The 18,924-nt window shown below is 43.2% G+C and overlaps 1 protein-coding gene across 1 annotated transcript in view; it reads left to right on the top strand.

Moving 5' to 3' along the window:
- TTLL5 (tubulin tyrosine ligase like 5) overlaps window positions 1-18,924 on the top strand; it is a 153,498-nt gene that overhangs the window by 14,329 nt on the left and 120,245 nt on the right. The window contains exons 10-13 of the mRNA XM_056850734.1: window positions 4,544-4,645; window positions 4,786-4,877; window positions 5,221-5,328; window positions 16,222-16,303. Coding sequence (XP_056706712.1) covers window positions 4,544-4,645; window positions 4,786-4,877; window positions 5,221-5,328; window positions 16,222-16,303 — 384 coding nt within the window. The remainder of the gene's footprint in view (window positions 1-4,543; window positions 4,646-4,785; window positions 4,878-5,220; window positions 5,329-16,221; window positions 16,304-18,924) is intronic.

The raw sequence follows: 18,924 nt of genomic DNA, 5'->3' as shown, positions 1-18,924 counted from the left end.
GTGGGGGGGATTTACTTTCTTCAGGACTTCAGTGTAGCAGCTCCCTTCGTGGAGTGCCTTGAGACTGACTGTAGTCAGGCTGCTGGGGCCTAACTCTCTCCACAGCTCTCTCAGCCTTCCCTGGTCTACAGATCTCTCAGCTCTCAGGCACTTTCCACCTCCTGAGGGAAATATCTGCTGCAGGTATCTGGATTTCAGCTCCTTCCCTGTTTTCTGAAGTTCTTAAGAGCTCTTACTCTGTCTCTCTGGTTGACTAAACTAGTTTCACTTATAGGTTGAAGGGGGATTGAAAATCTAACTTGTGATTGGCCCGTGTCAAAGTTTCCTAAAAGAGTGCTACGGTCTCCCTGCTGTCTGATTGGTTCTTCTCTAACCAGGCTAAGGGACCAATGGTTGGCTTTACAAACCCTGAATTTGCATGATTTTTAGCTTTTTAATACATATAAAGACATTCAGTTCATTCTAACACATATACTTTTCTATTTACAGTTATATATAAAAATACATTCATGGTTTTTTTCAATTTCTTCACAGTCCTAGCAACTAGAATTTAAATTTGTAGACGCTGTGGCTGGTCCTTAGTATGTAGGATGACTAGAACAGTGACCTTCCATTGATCAGCTAAGATTGGCTGGGTTGGGGGTTGTCTCTTGTATACTTTAATTTGATCCACAGCAACTAACCATTCTGGCTGTCAAAGACAGCTCTGCAACTGCAGTGGTAACCTCAGGTAATGAATTTTTAGGGGGTGCCCACCTGTCCCATCCATGTGTCTCCTCCCCTGCCTCACTCCCTTCCCTGTTGCCTCCAATTTAGGAGCCAGAGCAACTAATTCTTTTTCCCTATTTGCTCCTCCAAACCATATATGCCTTGTGGGGATTCCTGAACTGGTGTAGGTTCCTGTCTCCTGCAAGGTGTCTGGCAACAAGCCACCCAAAATGGTGCTTGGGAGGGGAGAGAAGAGGCTAGCTGCTCTTCACTGGAGGTTGGCCAGCATCAGCATGCATTAGTTTCGGGTAGCACTGTTTGGGGCCATCTCTGTTAGCCCATGATCTCCTCTGTTGATGATTGACAGTTTGAAGAGGATGGTGCATTTGTAATAAGCCTTTTAGCCCACCCACCCCCTGCCAAAATTAGGGTCTGGTATAGAAGCGGAACACCAGCTTAATAATTCATATTAGTATTAATATTGAAAAAAGCAAGTTTATACTTGACAAAATGGAGCAATCTCAGTACATTTGTGATTTATTTTAGAACAATCAATTATGTGTACTCTGAGTCAAACAGAGTAGGTATAATTCTTGTTTTCTGTAAAATAGTCTTGCAAAGTGGGTATACTTTTCTTCCCCTCCTCCTTTTGTCTTGCTTAAAAGCCACTATCCTCATACTTGTGGACTTTAAAGGGTGTCTAAATGTTAAAAAACAAAAGGCATTAGCATGGTTTGTGTAAAGGTTAAACAAGCATAATTTGCCAGCAGGGGGCACTCCTGGACAGGGCTGTGGTCCCCCCCCCCTCCAAGAAATATTTTTTCTTTGTTTGGGAGTCAAAAGGGAAAAAACTGATTCAAAATAAAATATCAAGTTTTAAAGAGACGTAATTTTGATCCTAACCTCTTTTGAGCGCTCGTTGGTAGTTAGGCTACTGCTGAACCAGGGGAAAATAAAGGGTTGTTTTGTGAAGGCACAATGGATTGAACAGAAAACCAAATGTGCTTCTGAGGGGCCCGAGAAGGAGAGGGGGGCTGGAAATGAATGTGGCTGTAGAACTATGTGAGTTCCAAAATGAAGGACCAGGCATCAGAGCCTCGTAATGTCTGACAGTGTGCTGCCTTCCTGTTCTGTGAGCCCCCTGGTGCCCCCTCCTCTGATAGTCCTGCTTGCTAATTAGCACTGGCTCCGTGGAGATATTTACCTTTTCTCTGCTGGATTCCTGTGGTTTCCAAAGAATTCAGGTACTTACTGTGAGCCAAGGAATTCACATTACCTCATAGACTGTGCTGTGGCCAGAGCCTGTTGGAGCAGCCCAGTCCCCCTTCGCAGTAACCCCTGCCTGGCATGCCCAAATAACTGTTGGTCTCTTGACCCACCTCCTTCCCCCATTTTCATAACAAGCGTATCAGTTTTGAATTGCAGCATTTTGTACTGCTAGCAGGTCTTTGATCAATTAGCCCAGGATGAAACAAACTGTCACAACTCATCTGCTAGATTAGAGAATCAGGCTTGTTAAGAGGGCATAAGAGTTTCCCTTGTGGATCTCCCTTAGGAAAGGCTGAAGATGATATTTTGACTTTGGAAGAGAATTTCAGCAGTCTATAATTGCAGTGGAAGATGATACAGGCCTGGATGTGAAGGAATATGGCCGAGGGAGTGGGAGGTTTTCTTTTGTTTGGAGAATGACAGACCTCTGAAGACGAGTTTCTTTAGAATATTTGTCTTGGAGCTGTTCTGTCACTAAAATGATACTCCAGTGCTCCAAATGACCCGCTTTTTTATCCTCTGTGACTGAAAGGACTGGAAAGGGTCTTCTTGACCAACTTCCTAAATACATAAAGGGAAAGATAGCTGCTTCCTAGTCTGCTTTTGGGCTACCCATGTGTAAAACACCTTTTTCCTGCACAATGTATGAAACTTTTGCTTGGACAAACGTCAAGTATCTGCTGCTATCTACAGAGAAGTAGCTGTGAGACAATGCCAAGAGGTGTATTAGTATCAATACTTTAAACTGTAAAAAATCCCAAGAATAGTGAGGGTTCATAGGTGACACAGTGGAAATAGTTGAAAAGTTGTTACCTGTTTATGGTTTATCTGTAGAAAGACTTGCAAAGTTAGAACTTACTACCCCAACAGGATAGTTAGAAGAAAAATTAATTCTATAGCCTCTTGGGATTCAGAGAGTATTCAGAATTCTTACTTTTTTATATGGTAGTGATTAACCAACAGTGATACCCCAAAAACGTAGATGTAAGATTAAACATTTTGCCCACCCTGGAAAACTTTAACAAGACTCAGGTTTCAGATCATGCTTTCAGTTTACCAAGATGGAAAGTAATCTAAAATCCCTGCTGAGCAATGTTTTTATATCTGAAGCTAGGGGAAAACTGAAGGTATTATAGACTATATCTTATACTGTAGCTTATGTAATGTTACTAGAGCCAAGGTTTTGAAAGGTACCCTTGATAGCCCCTCTGGGTTGAGAGATGTAGATAACATATCCATTTTCCATAGTGATCGGGATAAGTATGTTAGTTATAAAGCGTTTTTGTTTGTGTTGGCAGTCGGTAAGAGTTGCTATCCACTACACAAGTTACTGTTCCCTGCCACAATTTAAAATAATCATTACTCTGGGGTACATCTAGGTCTAGTTTAGTATGAATATGATGCTGTCCACATTAGAGCACTTGGTTTTATCTGTTTGTTTCACTAGGAATATAGCATTCTTTGTGAAGACCTTTAATACAAATTTGACTGACACATAAGAATGAGGTGTGCGAATAACTATAGGAATACTTGAGCTATGATCAAGAGAATGTCTGAATCCTAGCATTTGTAATGGTGCAATAGAGGTCTGGTTTAATTTGAGGAGGAGGCGGAAAATGTTCCTTGGAAAAATAGTATTAAGTTAACTTATTAGCTCCACCTGAGACTGTTCAGACATTTACATGAGTCTGTACAGTGAGATTGAGAGTGGTGATCATGCTTGTGCCTTTCCTTCTTACTTTCCATGTGTCTGTTGAAGCTTATAGAGGGGGACACCTGAATAGAAGTATTCATGTTTATTTGAACACTGGTTTGCTTTACTTCTGAGTAATGAATCTGCTAAGTTAAGCAGGTTCCATATCCAAATCCCCTGACCTGGATGGCCCAGGCTAGCCTGATCTCGTCAGATTTCAGAAGCTAAGCAGGGTCAGCCCTGGTTAGTATTTGAATGGGAGACCACCAAGGAATGCCAGGGTTGCTGTGCAGAGGAAGGCACTAGCAAACCACCTCTGTTAGTCTCTTGCCATGAAAACTCCAAAAGGGGTTGCCATAAGTCGGCTGCGACTTGAAGGCACTTTACACACACACACATATCCAAATCAGAGGTAGACTCTGTGTTTAAATTCCTGCAGGTTCCCCAGTGTGAGTGTTCACAACTGTAAGTGGTGAGGCAAAGAGAAGGAGCCCGCAAGCCAGAATTTGCTTATCATCTCACCTCCAGTATCAGTGTAGAGAGGAAGTATTGCTGGAGCATCTTCACCCTTCTTCTTGAAATAAATGATGAAGCAATTGGCCCACATTATTCTGAATCCAGCAGCACCTTAAAGACTAACAAAATTCCTGGCAGGGTATGAGCTTTCATGAGCTACAGCTCACTTCTTCAGATACAGCTAGAATCATTCTAGCTGTATCTGAGGAAGAGAGCTGTAGCTCATGAAAGCTCATACTCTGCCAGAAATTTTGTTAGTCTTTAAGGTGCTATTGGACTCTAGACTGCTATTTACAGACTAACATGGCCACCCATCATGATTGTTCTGAATGTTTTAGTCTTGTTTCTTCTCTGTAGGTTTGCCACCGTGAGATATGATCAGGGAACAAAGAATATTAAGAACCAGTTCATGCATCTAACAAACTACAGTGTCAACAAGAAGAGTGGTGACTATGTCAGGTATTTAGATTTGCTTGGAGTTCTCAAGTCCTGAGTGACCTTAGCAAAGCAGCCAAACCCGTCACAGGGAATGGTGGCGAGTTTACACCTAGAATTTCTAAGGCTGGCATATGAACTCAGGGTTGTTGTTGTTTTTTTAGTTGTGATGACCCTGAAGTAGAGGATTATGGGAACAAGTGGAGTATGAGTGCAATGCTGAGGTATCTGAAACAGGAAGGGAAAGATACTACGGGTGAGTCTATTATTCTTTCCTCAAATATTTGCCATAATGTATCTTAATTATGTTAGCAGTTGTGTTAGGTTTAATTATCTTTTTTTATTGTTTCCCAATACAGTTCTGTTGTAAGGATAAAATGGGGAAGATAGAACCAAGCCTTGAGCTTATTGGAGGAAGGATGGGATTAAAACTATTATTAGATGCATTAATATGACCTGTACACAAACAAGGGAATTTAAGTACTGACTGCTGATGATGCCCAACTTCATATGGACTGTCCGATGCAATAATATGAATAAGCCGTCCTTGCCTCAAGATTCTCATTTGTATTTTTGTTTCCCCCCTTTTCTCTTTTCAGCTTTGATGGCAAGTGTGGAGGACCTGATCATTAAGACAATAATTTCTGCGGAGTTGGCCATTGCTTCAGCCTGTAAAGCATTTGTCCCTCACCGAGGTGTTTGCTTTGGTAAGGAGACTGAGGTCACTTCAACAAGAATGATTGTAGATTCCCTGAGTGCATTTCATGTTTCTTCCTGCCCAGTGATGGTGTGTGAGGGTGTGGAATTAGCTTTCCATACCATGTCATTAATAGAGAAACTATGATCTGGGCACTAGGGATATGCACTTCTTTGTCAACAAATAACAGATGAAAGGGAAAAAGTCTCATTGGTAGTGGTTATCACACAAAGAAATTAGTGACGTTATTTAATACCAGTTGTTCTGGAACTTAGAGAGTTCAAACTGGAGGGAGGGCAAGTCAGGAGAATGAAACTGCCATGGTATGTTTCCAGTATGCACAGTAAAACAGTTCTTGCAAGCAAAAGGAGAGATTTTTCATAACTGGTCTCTTTTTCCCCCTCTGTGACTGTCCACCTTTCACTGCTATACTGCAGAGGACTTGCTTGATTCTATGTAAGCAGCAGCTCTCCCCCCAGTTACTTTACCTGTGCTGCTGCTGTTCTCAGTGAGGCTATATATTCAACCACCTACCTGGAATTTGATGAAAAACAGAGATGGATATCATTCCATATTAGTGACACTTCTTCCTGAATCTTTAGATTACCTCTTGCGTCAATTTCATGAAGACATTAAACTCTGTGGGAGAGGAGGTGGGCCACTTTTTGGGATCTTCTTCCCAGCAAGGATTGGAACCACTGTAAAATAGATCTTCAGAATCAAGTGCTCGTTTTCTTAATAAAGGCCTTGCCATGGCTTTTCTTAGGCTGGAGGCACTATGCCTTCCGTGTAGGCATTGATCATCTGCCTTATCCGTTGAAACAGTCCCCCAGTGGCAGATATCATTAGCTATCACTGGATCAAATAAACTGAGGGTGAGTCCTGCTTTGTTCACAGTGCACTAACTGAAAAAGAGCCATCAAAATGTAATAAGTGGAAGTCTTCAGAATATGCCTTGTTAGTGGGTAGCCCATTCTATTGCTTTTCTTTGTTGTAATGGTCACTCTTAAGTTCCTCTGGTGTATATGTGAATCTCTGTGAATTTTTTTAAATCTTAGTATGCGTTGCTTTATACTTATGAATACTGCCATATTGGTCAGTCTTCTAATTGGGAGATATTCTTTTGGAGTCCATCACAACATTGAATTTTTCCATTGAAAAAGGGCCTTGGAAAAAATATTTTTTCCTGGGGGTTTTTGCCCCTCCCCAGACTTTACATCGCTCTCTCTTTCAAGGCAAGAGACGGTCAGAGGTGGTTTGCCCTTGCCTGCCTCCGTCTCTTGACCCTGGTGTTCCTTGGAGGTCTCCCATCCAAATACTTGCCAGGGTTGACCCTGCCTAGCTTCTGAGATCTGATGAGATCAGGATACTTGGCCCAAATTCTGAAACATGAATAAATTACATATGTCCTAACATGAATCTGTTTTTTGAAACAGTATGTCAAGAATACTCACTGTAGCAGTCCTAATGTTGACGATTTTCCCTTCAATATTTCCCTATTGTAAGGGAATAGAAGAAGATGTCTTGGAATACTTTCTGTCCTCTATTTAAACCAGGGGTGGGGAACGTCAGGCCCGGGGGCCGTATAAGGTCCGCGAAATAATTTGGTCAGGCCCTCCATGGGTCCTGGCTTATCTCTAGCTTAGAAGGATGCTGCCCTGCCTGAATCTCTTGGGCCCAGCTGGGGACAGCAGAGCTCAAAAGCAGACACTTCGAGCCATAATATTGTCGAAGGCTTTCACGGTCAGAGTTCATTGGTTCTTGTAGGTTATCCGGGCTGTGTAACCCTGGTCTTGGAATTTTCTTTCCTGACGTTTCGCCTGCCACAGTTGCTGGCGAAACGTCAGGAAAGAAAATTCCAAGACCACGGTTACACAGCCCGGATAACCTACAAGAACCACTTCGAGCCATCTCCGGTCATGCCTCTTGGCTAAATGTTTGACCAAATATAGCAGGCTAATTTTTAAGTTGATAATTTTGTATGGCCCGCGAATGATGTCATAAATATCCAAATGGCCCTTGGCATGAAAAAGGTTCCCCACCCCTGATTTAAACTTTGTCAGTTGTTTGGCCTTCATTACTGCCAAGCTGTTGGGCTGGGATAAACCACTAGTATATTTCAGGAAGCTGTAAATTGAAAGACTCGTCATTCATAAGGACCCTATGCTAGGGGAAGTGCCAGACCTTGAGGTGGAAAAATTATTTTGAGTACTTGCAGGCCATTACAAGTTTGACTGCTTTTTTTAAAAAAGGATTGGAAACGAGGATTATGTTGGTTGTTTAATAAACAGGCGTTTGGATGGGGGGTAAAGTGCGTTGCACTGGCTTGGTAGTATCTGTTGGATTTGTGCGTTGGGCGATTATACCACATGGCGGCGGTAGAGCTTACATGTGGCAGGAGTTTTTTTACAAAACTATGTGCTGGCAAGATTGAAGAGCTCATTGGCAAGGAAGCTGGGAATGGTTCCAGAAAGCAACGGCTGGTACCAGTGTGTGCTTTCTCCCACTTTCTAGTATTTGCCCCTCTGCCTTCCTTTTGGCAGCTACCTACTGCTTCCTGCAGCCCTGTGTGCAAATACAGGATAGAAGCTGCAAAGCTGGGAATTGTGGAAACTAGAAACACTTCATCCTAGTGACCTAGGTGTTATTGAGGGTTAGCGTTTATTAAGGCTGCCCTGCCTAAGGGAATGGGAGCTGAATAGCTACTTTAACTCAGGAGATGGATCCCACAAGCTTGGAATTTGGCAGCACTGTAATGATATCAGTCATTAAAACTGGACATTTACATGGCAGCATGATAGCTAAAAGCAGGCTTTTGAAAAGGCAGGTTTAAGTGGTAAAAGTTGCGTTGTGGCATAGCTTGGGTATTGTTATGCTGGTTGGGAAGGCTGATATTTTGGAGAGTCTGGATCCATTTGTGGTAGATAGAATGGAGTTTGGATTTACAGAAGAAGACTTGGTTTTTGTATGCCGACTTTCTCTGCCACTTACAATCACCTTCCCTTCCCCACACCCTGTGAGGTAGGTGGGGCTGAGAGAGTGTGACTAGCTCAAGGTCACCCAGCTGGTTCTCCAGATCAGAGTCTACTGCTTCAAACCACCACTCTTAACCACTACACCACGCTGGCTCTCCAAAGCACGTTAAGAGCTGGGGGGGTACTCGTGAACCCAGCCTTGCTGTCTGAGAAACAAGTTGATGTGGTGGCCAAGAGTGCCTTCTATAAACTGCGTTAATGTTTTGCTAACTCTCTCCTTGGCCTTGCTAATAGATGTTTTTGTAATCTCATGGCTGGATTACTGTAATGTGGTCTACATGGGGCTGCCCTTGAAGACAACTGGAAACTGCAGGTGGTTCAAAATGCAGCCGCTCAGTTATTATCAGGCGCTAGCAGACAGGGACACATCTTGCCTGTTTTAAAACACTGGCTGCTCTTTGTTTCTGAATTCGATTCAAGGTACTGGTTTATGACCCTTCACAGTCTGTAACTCTCTCCTCATATGTCCCCGTGCCCCAGCTGTGGTCTTCAGGTTGCCACTTATTGACTGTTCCCACACTTGAGGTAGCCTGCCTGGTGTCAAGACTAGATTTAGGGCTTTTTCAGTACTCACTCCCACCCCATTTATTGGGCTCCCTGAGGAGGTGGGGTGGCACAGTCTTTAGATGTTTTTAGGAGATGCTGTTCACTAGGGCTTTTAATGGGGTTTAGGCTACAGGCATTTTCTTGGAAGGAGGTTAATTGGAATTTTATTGCATTTTGTATGTTTTTAAATTTGGAATTGCAAAATGCCTTGTGCCACAAGGGAAAGGTGGGGTGTATTTTATTTTAATAAAATAAACAAATATGCTTCTTTGAGCTAATGACCATTTCTATGGCATTTTAAGCTTCTTTGTAGCTTTGATCCTTTTGGATTCACCACATCTCTAGAATAGGGTTTGCAGTAGCTAATGTGTTCGATCCCGACGGAAGTTGGTTTCAGGTAGCCTGCTCAAGGTTGACTCAGCCTTCCATCCTTCCGAGGTCGGTAAAATGAGTACCCAGCTTGCTGGGGGTAAAGGGAAGATGACTGGGGAAGGCACTGGCAAACCACCCCATAAACAAAGTCTGCCTAGTAAACGTCGGGATGTGACGCCACCCCATGGGTCAGGAATGACCCAGTGCTTGCACAGGGGCCTACCTTTACCTTTAATGACACTTTGTCTTGAAGTCTCGTCAGCTGAGTGGGTTTCTGCTTTGCAGAAAAAGCGGGATGTGAAGGAAGGACTGAGCCCATGTAGTGGCTTTCATAAGAACATAAGAAAGGCCATGCTGGATCAGACCAAGGCCCATCAAGTCTAGCAGTGTGTTCACTCAGTGGCCAACCAGGTGCCTCTAGGAAGCCCACAAACAGGACGACTGCAGCAGCATTATCCTTCCTGTGTTCCACAGCACCAAATATAATAGGCATGCTACTCTGATACTAGAGATAATAGGTATGCATCATGACTAGTAGCCATGGATTGGGGAAGGACTGTGGCTCAGTGGTAGAGCATCTGCTTGGCATGCAGAAGGTCCCAAGCTCAATCCCTGGCATCTCCAGTTAAAGGGACTAGGCAGGTAGGTGATGTGAAAGACTTCTGCCTGAGACCCTGGAGAACCGCTGCCGGTCTGAGTAGACAATACTGACTTTGATGGAACAAGGGTTTGATTCAGTACAAGGCAGCTTCATGTGATAGCCCTATCAATTGCAGCATGCAAGAGCTGAAGCTGAAGTGAGAGTGAGCAAATAGGAACTCTTCAGGAACCAGTGGCTTGTAGAGATGTATGAAATGTATATGGCAGTTTGTAGAAATGGGTATGAGAAATATGAGAGCCAGCGTGGTGTAGTGGTTAAGGTGTCGGTCTAGGATCTGGGAAACCCAGGTTTAAATCCCCACTCTGCCATGGAAACATACTAGGTGACCTTGGGCCAATCACACACTCTCAGCCCTGACCCTGGCAAGTATTTGGATGGGAGATGTCTAAGGAATACCGGGGCAGAAATGAACATCATGAATGTCTCTTGCCTTGAAAACCCTACAGGGTTGCCATAAATCAGTTGTGACTTGATGGCAAAACACACACATGCAGAAATGGTATAAAGGTGGCCCGTTTAAATCCTATGAAACTTCATGACCAAGCTGGATGAGTGAGGAAGGAATGCCAGGGGCAGGAGCATTCAGGAGACAGGTGGCAGGTTTCAGTTTAGCACTTTTGTAGGTTATCTGAATGCCTGTGGTCAATCTGTTTGACCAGCCAGTACTATTAGTTGTCACAAATAATGTATATACTATATTATTGCTTGTGCAAACTTTGTAGAGCCAGGTGACTTGTGCATCATCCTTTAACTGTAGAAGTGCAGAATGTTCAACTCCCGGTTGGGGCCAAATTCTGCATTTGAAAGATAATCTAAATACCATCCCTTGTGTAAGCTTCTGCTAGTCATGAAGAAGATCATTGCAGGAACTGAAGTCCCACCCACTGGCTGGAATCCCACAGAGGACTTACATGGGCAGGGAAGGGTGTAGTTTTCACTGTTTTCCCCTTCCTGCTACAGACCTTTAGCTCCCCCCCCCCCAAATGCTATTCCTTGGGATCCCTTGTCCCCCAGAGCAACATTTGGGGGGGGCATTTTGGACTGCAGGGGGGGGTGGAGGCAAGAAAGCCACACTCAGTGGATGGAAATCCCTTCTGTCTGTGGAAAGTTCCAGTGGATCGCAGACTCTGTCTACTGAGAGATCCTGCTCAGTCTTTCTTTTGGCTCTTGAGACTGCTCAGATGCTTTTAATCCTTTGTTCCCAGTTTTATGGGCAAGAAATTTACTGGTTTTTAATGATGTTCGTTTCTGCACCCAGTGTCAAATTTCACATTCGTGTAATATGTTAAAGGAATACCAGAAAACATGGCTGTGGGATTCCTTGTTACCTTCCGGGGATTGAACCTTTCAAACATGGTGTTACTCTGTTTTCACTTTTTCTAGGAGTTATGAGAACATAATTTTTTTCAGTTGTTGGAGTGGGGGAGATGAGGAACTGTAGGATTTTATTATAACCCTTTGTAAGGTGTCTACACTATGAATAATTTTGTCTAATCGCGCTGTTGTCCCCTTTGAATCTTCTCCACTATTACATTGGTCTTCAATGCTTCTCCTTCACTTGTGTCAAACAGGTCTGTGTAATGCTGTATAACGTTTAAATTACACTTTACATTGGGTTGATACAGAACTGACTTTGTTTTCAGTACCTTTAACCTTAAGGTTTGTAGAGCACTGTAAAAGTTGCACAATGATTTTGGGTCGCATGAATGAACAATAAAGAGGTTGGCTTCTGTTCATATCTGCAAAGAAGGATGAAGGGGTGAAATATTTCTATCCTGCTTAGTCAATAGGGCCTGTGTACGATTTTCCTCTTTAAATGCCATGGAATCTATGACTATTAGCCTTTGACTGTTGGGTTGAATATGGGGTTAAGATTTGAACAAAGGGGAGAAAGTATAAGTTTCATCGGTAGAAGGTCTTTTTTATCTTCAACGTGGGCAGTTTTCCCCTCTTGTAAATGCTAGTTGGCTTGACATTGGGAGATATGACTAAATTGCAGGCCTAGGTGGTCTGGCCGTAGCCTCTCTGGAGACTGCAGGTATTATGTATACATCCTGACTAGGCATTGATTTGGCAGGTAGTCTGGAAAATGCCACTGCTTAGTTCTTGCGTGAGCTCTGTACAGTATCTGTATGGGGTGGGGGTGGGGGGTCCTTCTCTCTGAAGAAAATGGACAAAATTGGCAAGTCTCCTTTGACAGGAAAGAGGAATTGCGATAAGTCAACTTCACACAGCCTCAACCTCTTGAATAGACTGGATAAGAAGTGTAGTTTAGGAAGCGAGAAGGTGATCATAATTTCCATGCAGAGAAAACTTAGCAGGCTTATCACCGTTCGTAGAAAATCAGGGAGGGTTATATAGGGTTAAATGAAGGAGAGTGGGAGCTTTCAGCACTCCAAGTAGACCATTGCAGAGGTGATTCAGCAGGGGGAGGAGACTGGTGTATTCCGGTCCAAGCCTATTAAAGGTTTCATTGTTTTGACTCCTGGAGTCTGCTTCTGGGTGGGCAGAAAAAAGCCCCATTATGGCACAGTAAGGCCTGCTTTGAAGCACTGTGAAACCTTTCCCTGGGGTGAGACAGAAGATTGCAAGCTGCATGAATTTGATTTTCTGACTCATACTTTACTGTAGCACCCATACCTCTCCACTCCGTGAAATATGAATCTAGGGAAGGGTATAATTGAGTTCCATGTCACCACTTCTGGACCTGTGATGTAGGCTTACGTAATTTTTGAGTCGTGGAGACTAGGTCTTTCTCAAAGTCTGGGTGAGATCATATATACAGCCAAAATGTTTTGCATTACTGAAACCATATACCCTTTAGCAGAATTGTAACATTTTGTTGATCTTTAAGATGTTAAGATGTTGATGAAGGAAAACATGCACACACATTCCCAAACAAAATATTGAAAGCATGGGAGAATTGTGTCAGCAGCACCTCATTTGAGGGCTGTACTACAACCATGACGTATTGTTGTTTTATTATATAGCAGAGGGAATCCAGTAGTGAATCAAGTAAGAAGAGCAAGGTTTTTTTGGGGGGAGAGAAGCTAGATGGCCATTTTCTAAACACCTGTGTTTCACTGAGTGATCTGGTACTTGCAGTTCTGCTATAGTAATGCTGCTGAAAGTATTCAAGTAAAATGAGCTTATTTTGATAGAGGGTGGAACAAATGATTGCAGAGAAATTTGAATACCGTTATCTCTGTTAGGGAAGGAGGGGATAGACCTTTAGTGTACCTTGTCTCCCACCCTAGAGTTGCTTGTGGGCCTGATTTGTTGGCCTTCCAGGGACTGGGGGCATTGCTCTGAGTCTCCTGAACAATGCCCCCAACACTTGGAAGGCCTACAACAGTCCATCTGAGATGAGTGAAAGCTGTTATAAGTCAACAGTTTCTTAAACTGCAGCTGGAACCCCAGCAGATTTCATCAGATGATGATGGGTGAGGGAGTTTGGCCAAACTCTTTGTCTTACACATGGGAGCCTGGATGTCTTGTGCAATGCAGCGCTGTTAGCTGGAAACGCCTCCTTTGGGTTACACACTGGTTGTCTAGGAGGAGTAGATCAAATAGAGGCTCTTGGGCTGCTTCCCTGGCTCACCTTTCTCCAGAGGGCTACTCCAAACCAAGCTAGGAACCTTTGCTCATACCCAGGGCATACTTTGGTGATATCACTATTGGTGATCTGACCTTGGCAGCTTTCTAACTGTAGTGCCTTGCTGCTTTCCTCTTTGGCTTTCTTATCCTGAGCAGTGAGTATTTTCCATGTGTCAGGATCTCTTTCCCGGTCCCCAGCATTAGGTATCGTGTTATCCTTTTTCTTATATCCAATTCAGGCTTGACTGCTAGTGCCGCACAGCAAAAAGTCTGTCTAACTGGGCTACCTAAATTTTTTCTAATTGGATTATTTCCAGTTTTTCACTGACTTGCCTTGACATCATCGCCATCTGGATTTACTCTGGTTAATTAAAGCTGAATACTGACCCGAATGAGGTGGTATTGTGGGGATATGCAGTTTTTAACCACTCTTGAGTGCTCTCGAATTTGGGTTCTATCAGTTTCGTGGGACCGAAGTTCTTTGCTGGCAGTATTACGTGAGCCAATCAGGGCAATCTGCTGTTTGTTTTGTTTTTTGTTAAGGTGCAAAGGAATTTCCCCTAAGCTTTCCTGGCTATGAGAATCTTGGGAGGCTTATTTGCAAATCTCTGTTGTGAGGGAGTACAGGTTGCTGAATTATGTCAGCAGACATTGCCTTCTGAACTCGTATCAAATGCTAAGGAAAGGCTATGAAGATGAAATAGCCATTTGTTTGCAGAAGCCGGTACGAGTGGAAAGCTAGGAAATCCGATCTTCAGTTTCCTCCTATTTTACCCTTAACGCTAGTAGTGCAATATGAGCTGTCAGGCCTAGTGCCGCATGCATGCCAAGAGGAGATATCCCAGACCACTACCCTCCTTTAATCAATCTGCATTCTCTAATCCCTTTACAAAGAGGAAGCGACACTGGGAAGCCTGGCTGTGGCAAGCAGCTGTGGAGTAGACGCCACCGGAGTTCCTTGCACAGCTCATGAGTTATCCCTTTCCTCTGAACTCCAGGAGCTCTGCTTGTACATTCTCCAGAACAGCAGCCGGCATTTCATTGTTCCATACAAAGTGTTTATACATTGGCATCTAAGTGTGAAACTTCGTTCTAGAGAAACTGGACTACAGTTGTGTTACCTTATGCCATAGGGCGCTTTCAGAAACGCTGAATAATCCACTTTCAATCTACTTTCAATGCACTTTGCAGATGGATTTTACTGTGTGAAATGGCAAAATCCACTTGCAAGTGATCGTTAAAGTTGATTGAAAGTGGATTGAAAGTGCATTATTCAGCATGTGTAAAAATGCCTTTAGCCCTTAGATGTGTAGCTTTTAAATCATATGTAGATACAGTGTGTGATCCAAAGCAATTACTGTTTAAAGATGGTGGAAGAAATGCATTACATAAAAACAGGCAGTTATGGCAGTGGCTAATAAAGCCCATGTTTCTGTTTTCAGTATATAACAGGAAGAGTGGCTATATAATTGTTGTTTACCTGGGAGTTACTTGTTTGCTGTGGATTGTGAGGCTATTGAAGGTTCTAACAAAGAAACTGAGCTCTTATAAGATAATGTTCTTTTTAGAAACCATCTTTTGTGTTTTTGTATGCTTCCCACTCGAGCGAAAAACCTGGGCATTTGGTTCTGTATAACACATATGAAGGAAGTATTCATAATACAGAGGGCAACTTGAAAGCATCTTACTACAGTGCCCAGAAAAATAAGGGAACAATCAATCTGTATAGAGTCAAAGAGCTTCTTCACATGCTTTTCTCTATGGGAGCTTCATTATGAATGTTAGTAGATGTGCCAAAAAATTGTATTACTCTCTATGTGAATGAGAGAATGGTGTGGGCACATGCATATGTGTGTGTGTGTTAAACGAGCCTCAGGTAGATGGGTGTGTTTTTTATAAGCAAAGGAACATTTTTCTAGCATTCTTCAAAGGGAATTTTTTCAGCCTGAAGGGAAGGTGGAGGATTTTTCCAGAAAGAATGGCAGTGGATGCTGGTAGCCACATTCCGGTACTTTGTTGCTGGAAGCATGTTTGAACTTTTGCGACGAGCATGATGCTAAGTGAATGCAAGATGTCTGTCAGAAAGGACTGCATGATGGGTGTCCAAACAGTAGAGGCTAAGCTAACGTTTTTAAATCTGGTATCTAGAAATTCTGGTATCTAGGAATTTGAAAGTAACTTTTACAGTCACTAACAACAACGCAGGATCAATGATGGGCTTCGAAAGCCACCACATATTGCAAAGTTTATGTGGGAATGAAACCTTCCTTTCCTTTGCAGTTTACTTCTCTGGCCAACCTGCTTTTCCCTTTCATACACCTTTGCTGACAAAGCAAATAAAGTATTTGAGGATATGGTGAAAGGTTCCTTATTTCCTAAATACCATCCCTGTGTAAGATTTGTAGTTTTACAGTCTGCAGAACTGGGACACTGGAAGCTAGCTATCTGTAGTTCTTGTATTTTCCCTATCCCTATTCTCTGTTTTCCTTCTACTTAATCATTTTGAATTTTTTATTTTATTGGGACTTTTCCTGGGCTTTCAATGGGAAAAAGAACACGTGTAGCCTTGCCCAAGGAGAATCAAGTTTCTTCTGACAATGTCCCTTGGCAGAGGCTTGTGTGGTGGTGGCTTTAGTTCCTGGAAAGAAGGTGGCGTCATCACTAGAAATTTCTGTGTGTGCTTGTGTTTCAGAGCTTTATGGCTTTGATGTCCTCATTGATTCTACTCTGAAGCCTTGGCTGCTCGAGGTGAACCTGTCCCCTTCCCTGGCCTGGTAAGAGATTCTTGATAAACAGGATTTGTGGCTATAGAGGAGTAACCATTTTGAATGTTCGTTTTTATAAGGATGATGGAATGGGTTTCTTTATCCTTTGAAATTGCCCCTCCCATCTAGACAGGAGGCAAAGCCAGCTTGCTAATTGATTCCAGTATGGAGCAGGGGCTCCCAATCTCAGAACTTTAGCTATTCTTTCTGAAGCTCGCACTTCTTGCTTAGTTTAAAAACTGTATATTTTTTTTCTTTTGCTTGCACAATGTGTCTTACACATGGATGGGACCATACATTGTTTTGTGTTCCTTGGTCCAAGTCGCCTTCCACAGAACCTCCAGTGGGGCTTTCTTACTATCCCCCCCACCCCCCATCCTCTGGCTGACTGAAGACAAGATGTAATAAGGCTGAGCACCAGAAAGGTAGAAGACCACATTCTTCTGAGAGCCAGTGTGGTGTAGTGGTTAAGAGCCACGGACTCTAATCTGGAGAACCAGGTTTGATTCCCCACTCCTGCACATGAAGCCTGCTGGGTGACCTTGGGCTAGTCACAGTTCTCTACAAACTCTCTCAGCCCCACCTACCTCACAAGGTGTCTGTTGTGGGGAGAGAAAGGGATGGCGATTGTAAGCTTGTTTGAGACTCCTTAGAGGTAGAGAAAATCAGGGTATAAAAAACAACGCTGCTTCTTCTTTTTCCATTGACCCTGCTACCTGCCTTGGGAGTGAGTAGAATTAACTCAGTTGCAGCAGCAACCTGCCCAATTTGTGCAGCACAGTGTAATGTCATAGTCACTGAGTCACACTAGTGTTGCTCCTTTTCACCAGTCATACCATTTTCTCCAGTCTGAGCCTCTGGGTGGAATTAGGACCCCTTTCTAACAAGGTTACTGTAATAACAAGAGCCCTGCTGGATCAGACCACAGGTCCATCTAGTTCAGCATCCTGTTTCTCACTGTGGCTGGCCAGTTACCTTGGAGAGCCAGCAAACAGGGAATAGGGGCCAAGGTCTTTCCCTGATGCTGCCTTCTAACACTGACATTCAGAGGTTTGCTGCTTCTGAATATGGCTGTTAGCAACTGATGGACCTATCCTCCCTGAATCTGACTTAACCCCCTTTTAAAGCCATCTCTACTCATGGCCATCACTACTAATTATTAATTGAGTAATTTTCCTTTTGGCTGTCCTGAATCTATTGCCTAACAACTTCATAGGATGTTCACAAGTTCTAGTAATATGGGTGAGGGAGGAAAAGTTTAGTCTACTTTTTCTACCTCATGCATAATTTTATAAACCTCTGTCATCTTTTTTTTTCCTAAATGGGCAAGTCCCATAATCTAGCCTTTCCTCATAGGAAAGGCTGAGATCCAGTGTGGTATAGTGGTTAAGAGTGTTGGATTAGTATCTGGGAGACCAAGGTTTGAGTCCTCACTTGTGCCATGAAAACTCACTGGGTAATCTTGGACCAGTCACACTGCCTCAGCCTAACCTGCTTCACAGGTTGTTCTGAGGATAAAATGGAGAAGAGAGTGATGTAAGCCATTTGGATCACCATTGGGAAGAAAGGTGGGGGTACAAATGGATTTCTATTCTCTCCAGGATCAGAGGAGCATGCCTATTATATTAGGAGCTTTGGAACACAGGCAGGACAATGCTGCTGCAGTTGTCTTGTTTGTGGGCTTCCTGGAGGCTTATGCAGTGCTTGGGTGAGAATGTATATTGGCAAACAGTAGCCAAGTTGTTAAATGAGCCATCAAATTGTTGTTTCCTTGTGGCTTCCTAGAGGCACCTGGTTGGCCACTGTGCAAACAGACTGCTGGACTTGATGGGCCTTGGTCTGATCCAGAAGGCCTTTCTTATGTTCTTATGAATTAAATAAATAGGAAAGGTGTTCTAACTCCTTAATCATCTTGGTTGGTATAGAAACCTCTTTTGCATAATTTGCCCATTAGGTTCTTGGTAATCCACTTGGATTTTTTTTCTTTCCAGTTAGGTTTGAGGGTAGCCTTGTTCTTGTGAGAAAGGAGGAAGAATTGCCATCAAAGGCAGTAGATCAATTTGACTTATACTTGTGGAATTTTTTCCCCTAAGCTCATTGCTGACAAAAGTTTGAACTTTATTTTATTTATATTTATTTTTCAAATTTATAGCCCGCCCTCATTCCCAGCCAGACTGGGCTCATCACTGAAGGCTAGGGGAGGAAGGGGGGTATTTTATTCCCTGCCTGAGGGGAGTTGAGGCAGCTTTGTCTCTTGTGTTTCTTTTCCAGAATCTCTTGGTAGGCTTCTCAAGGTAGGATGAACCAGCCCACTCAAGGCCGATATGGCCCCTTTATCTAACAAGCTGTGTTCTTTTCTCGAGAACATCATAGATAAGCTGCAGATTCCAACTGTAGATGTGCCAGTGGACATATTGTCCATTAACATAGTTCCAGCTAAGGGTAAGAGGGGCCCTAAAGTTATCTGCAATGTGTATGGAAACAGTTCTGAAGAAAAGCTTTGAAGCATTGCTGTGCACATCAGTCACCAGTTTCGTCTGTGTGCACATAACCTTCTTGTTGACAGAAAAATGTGACTCTTGGGACCCAAATTTGTCTAATAGTCTCAGGGAGGGCCTAAACAGATCTCC

This window comes from Euleptes europaea, chromosome 6 (assembly GCF_029931775.1).
Source record: "Euleptes europaea isolate rEulEur1 chromosome 6, rEulEur1.hap1, whole genome shotgun sequence".
NCBI lineage: Eukaryota > Metazoa > Chordata > Lepidosauria > Squamata > Sphaerodactylidae > Euleptes > Euleptes europaea.
The sequence above is the reverse complement of the archived record's forward strand: the minus strand, read 5'-3'. Positions and strand labels throughout refer to the sequence as shown.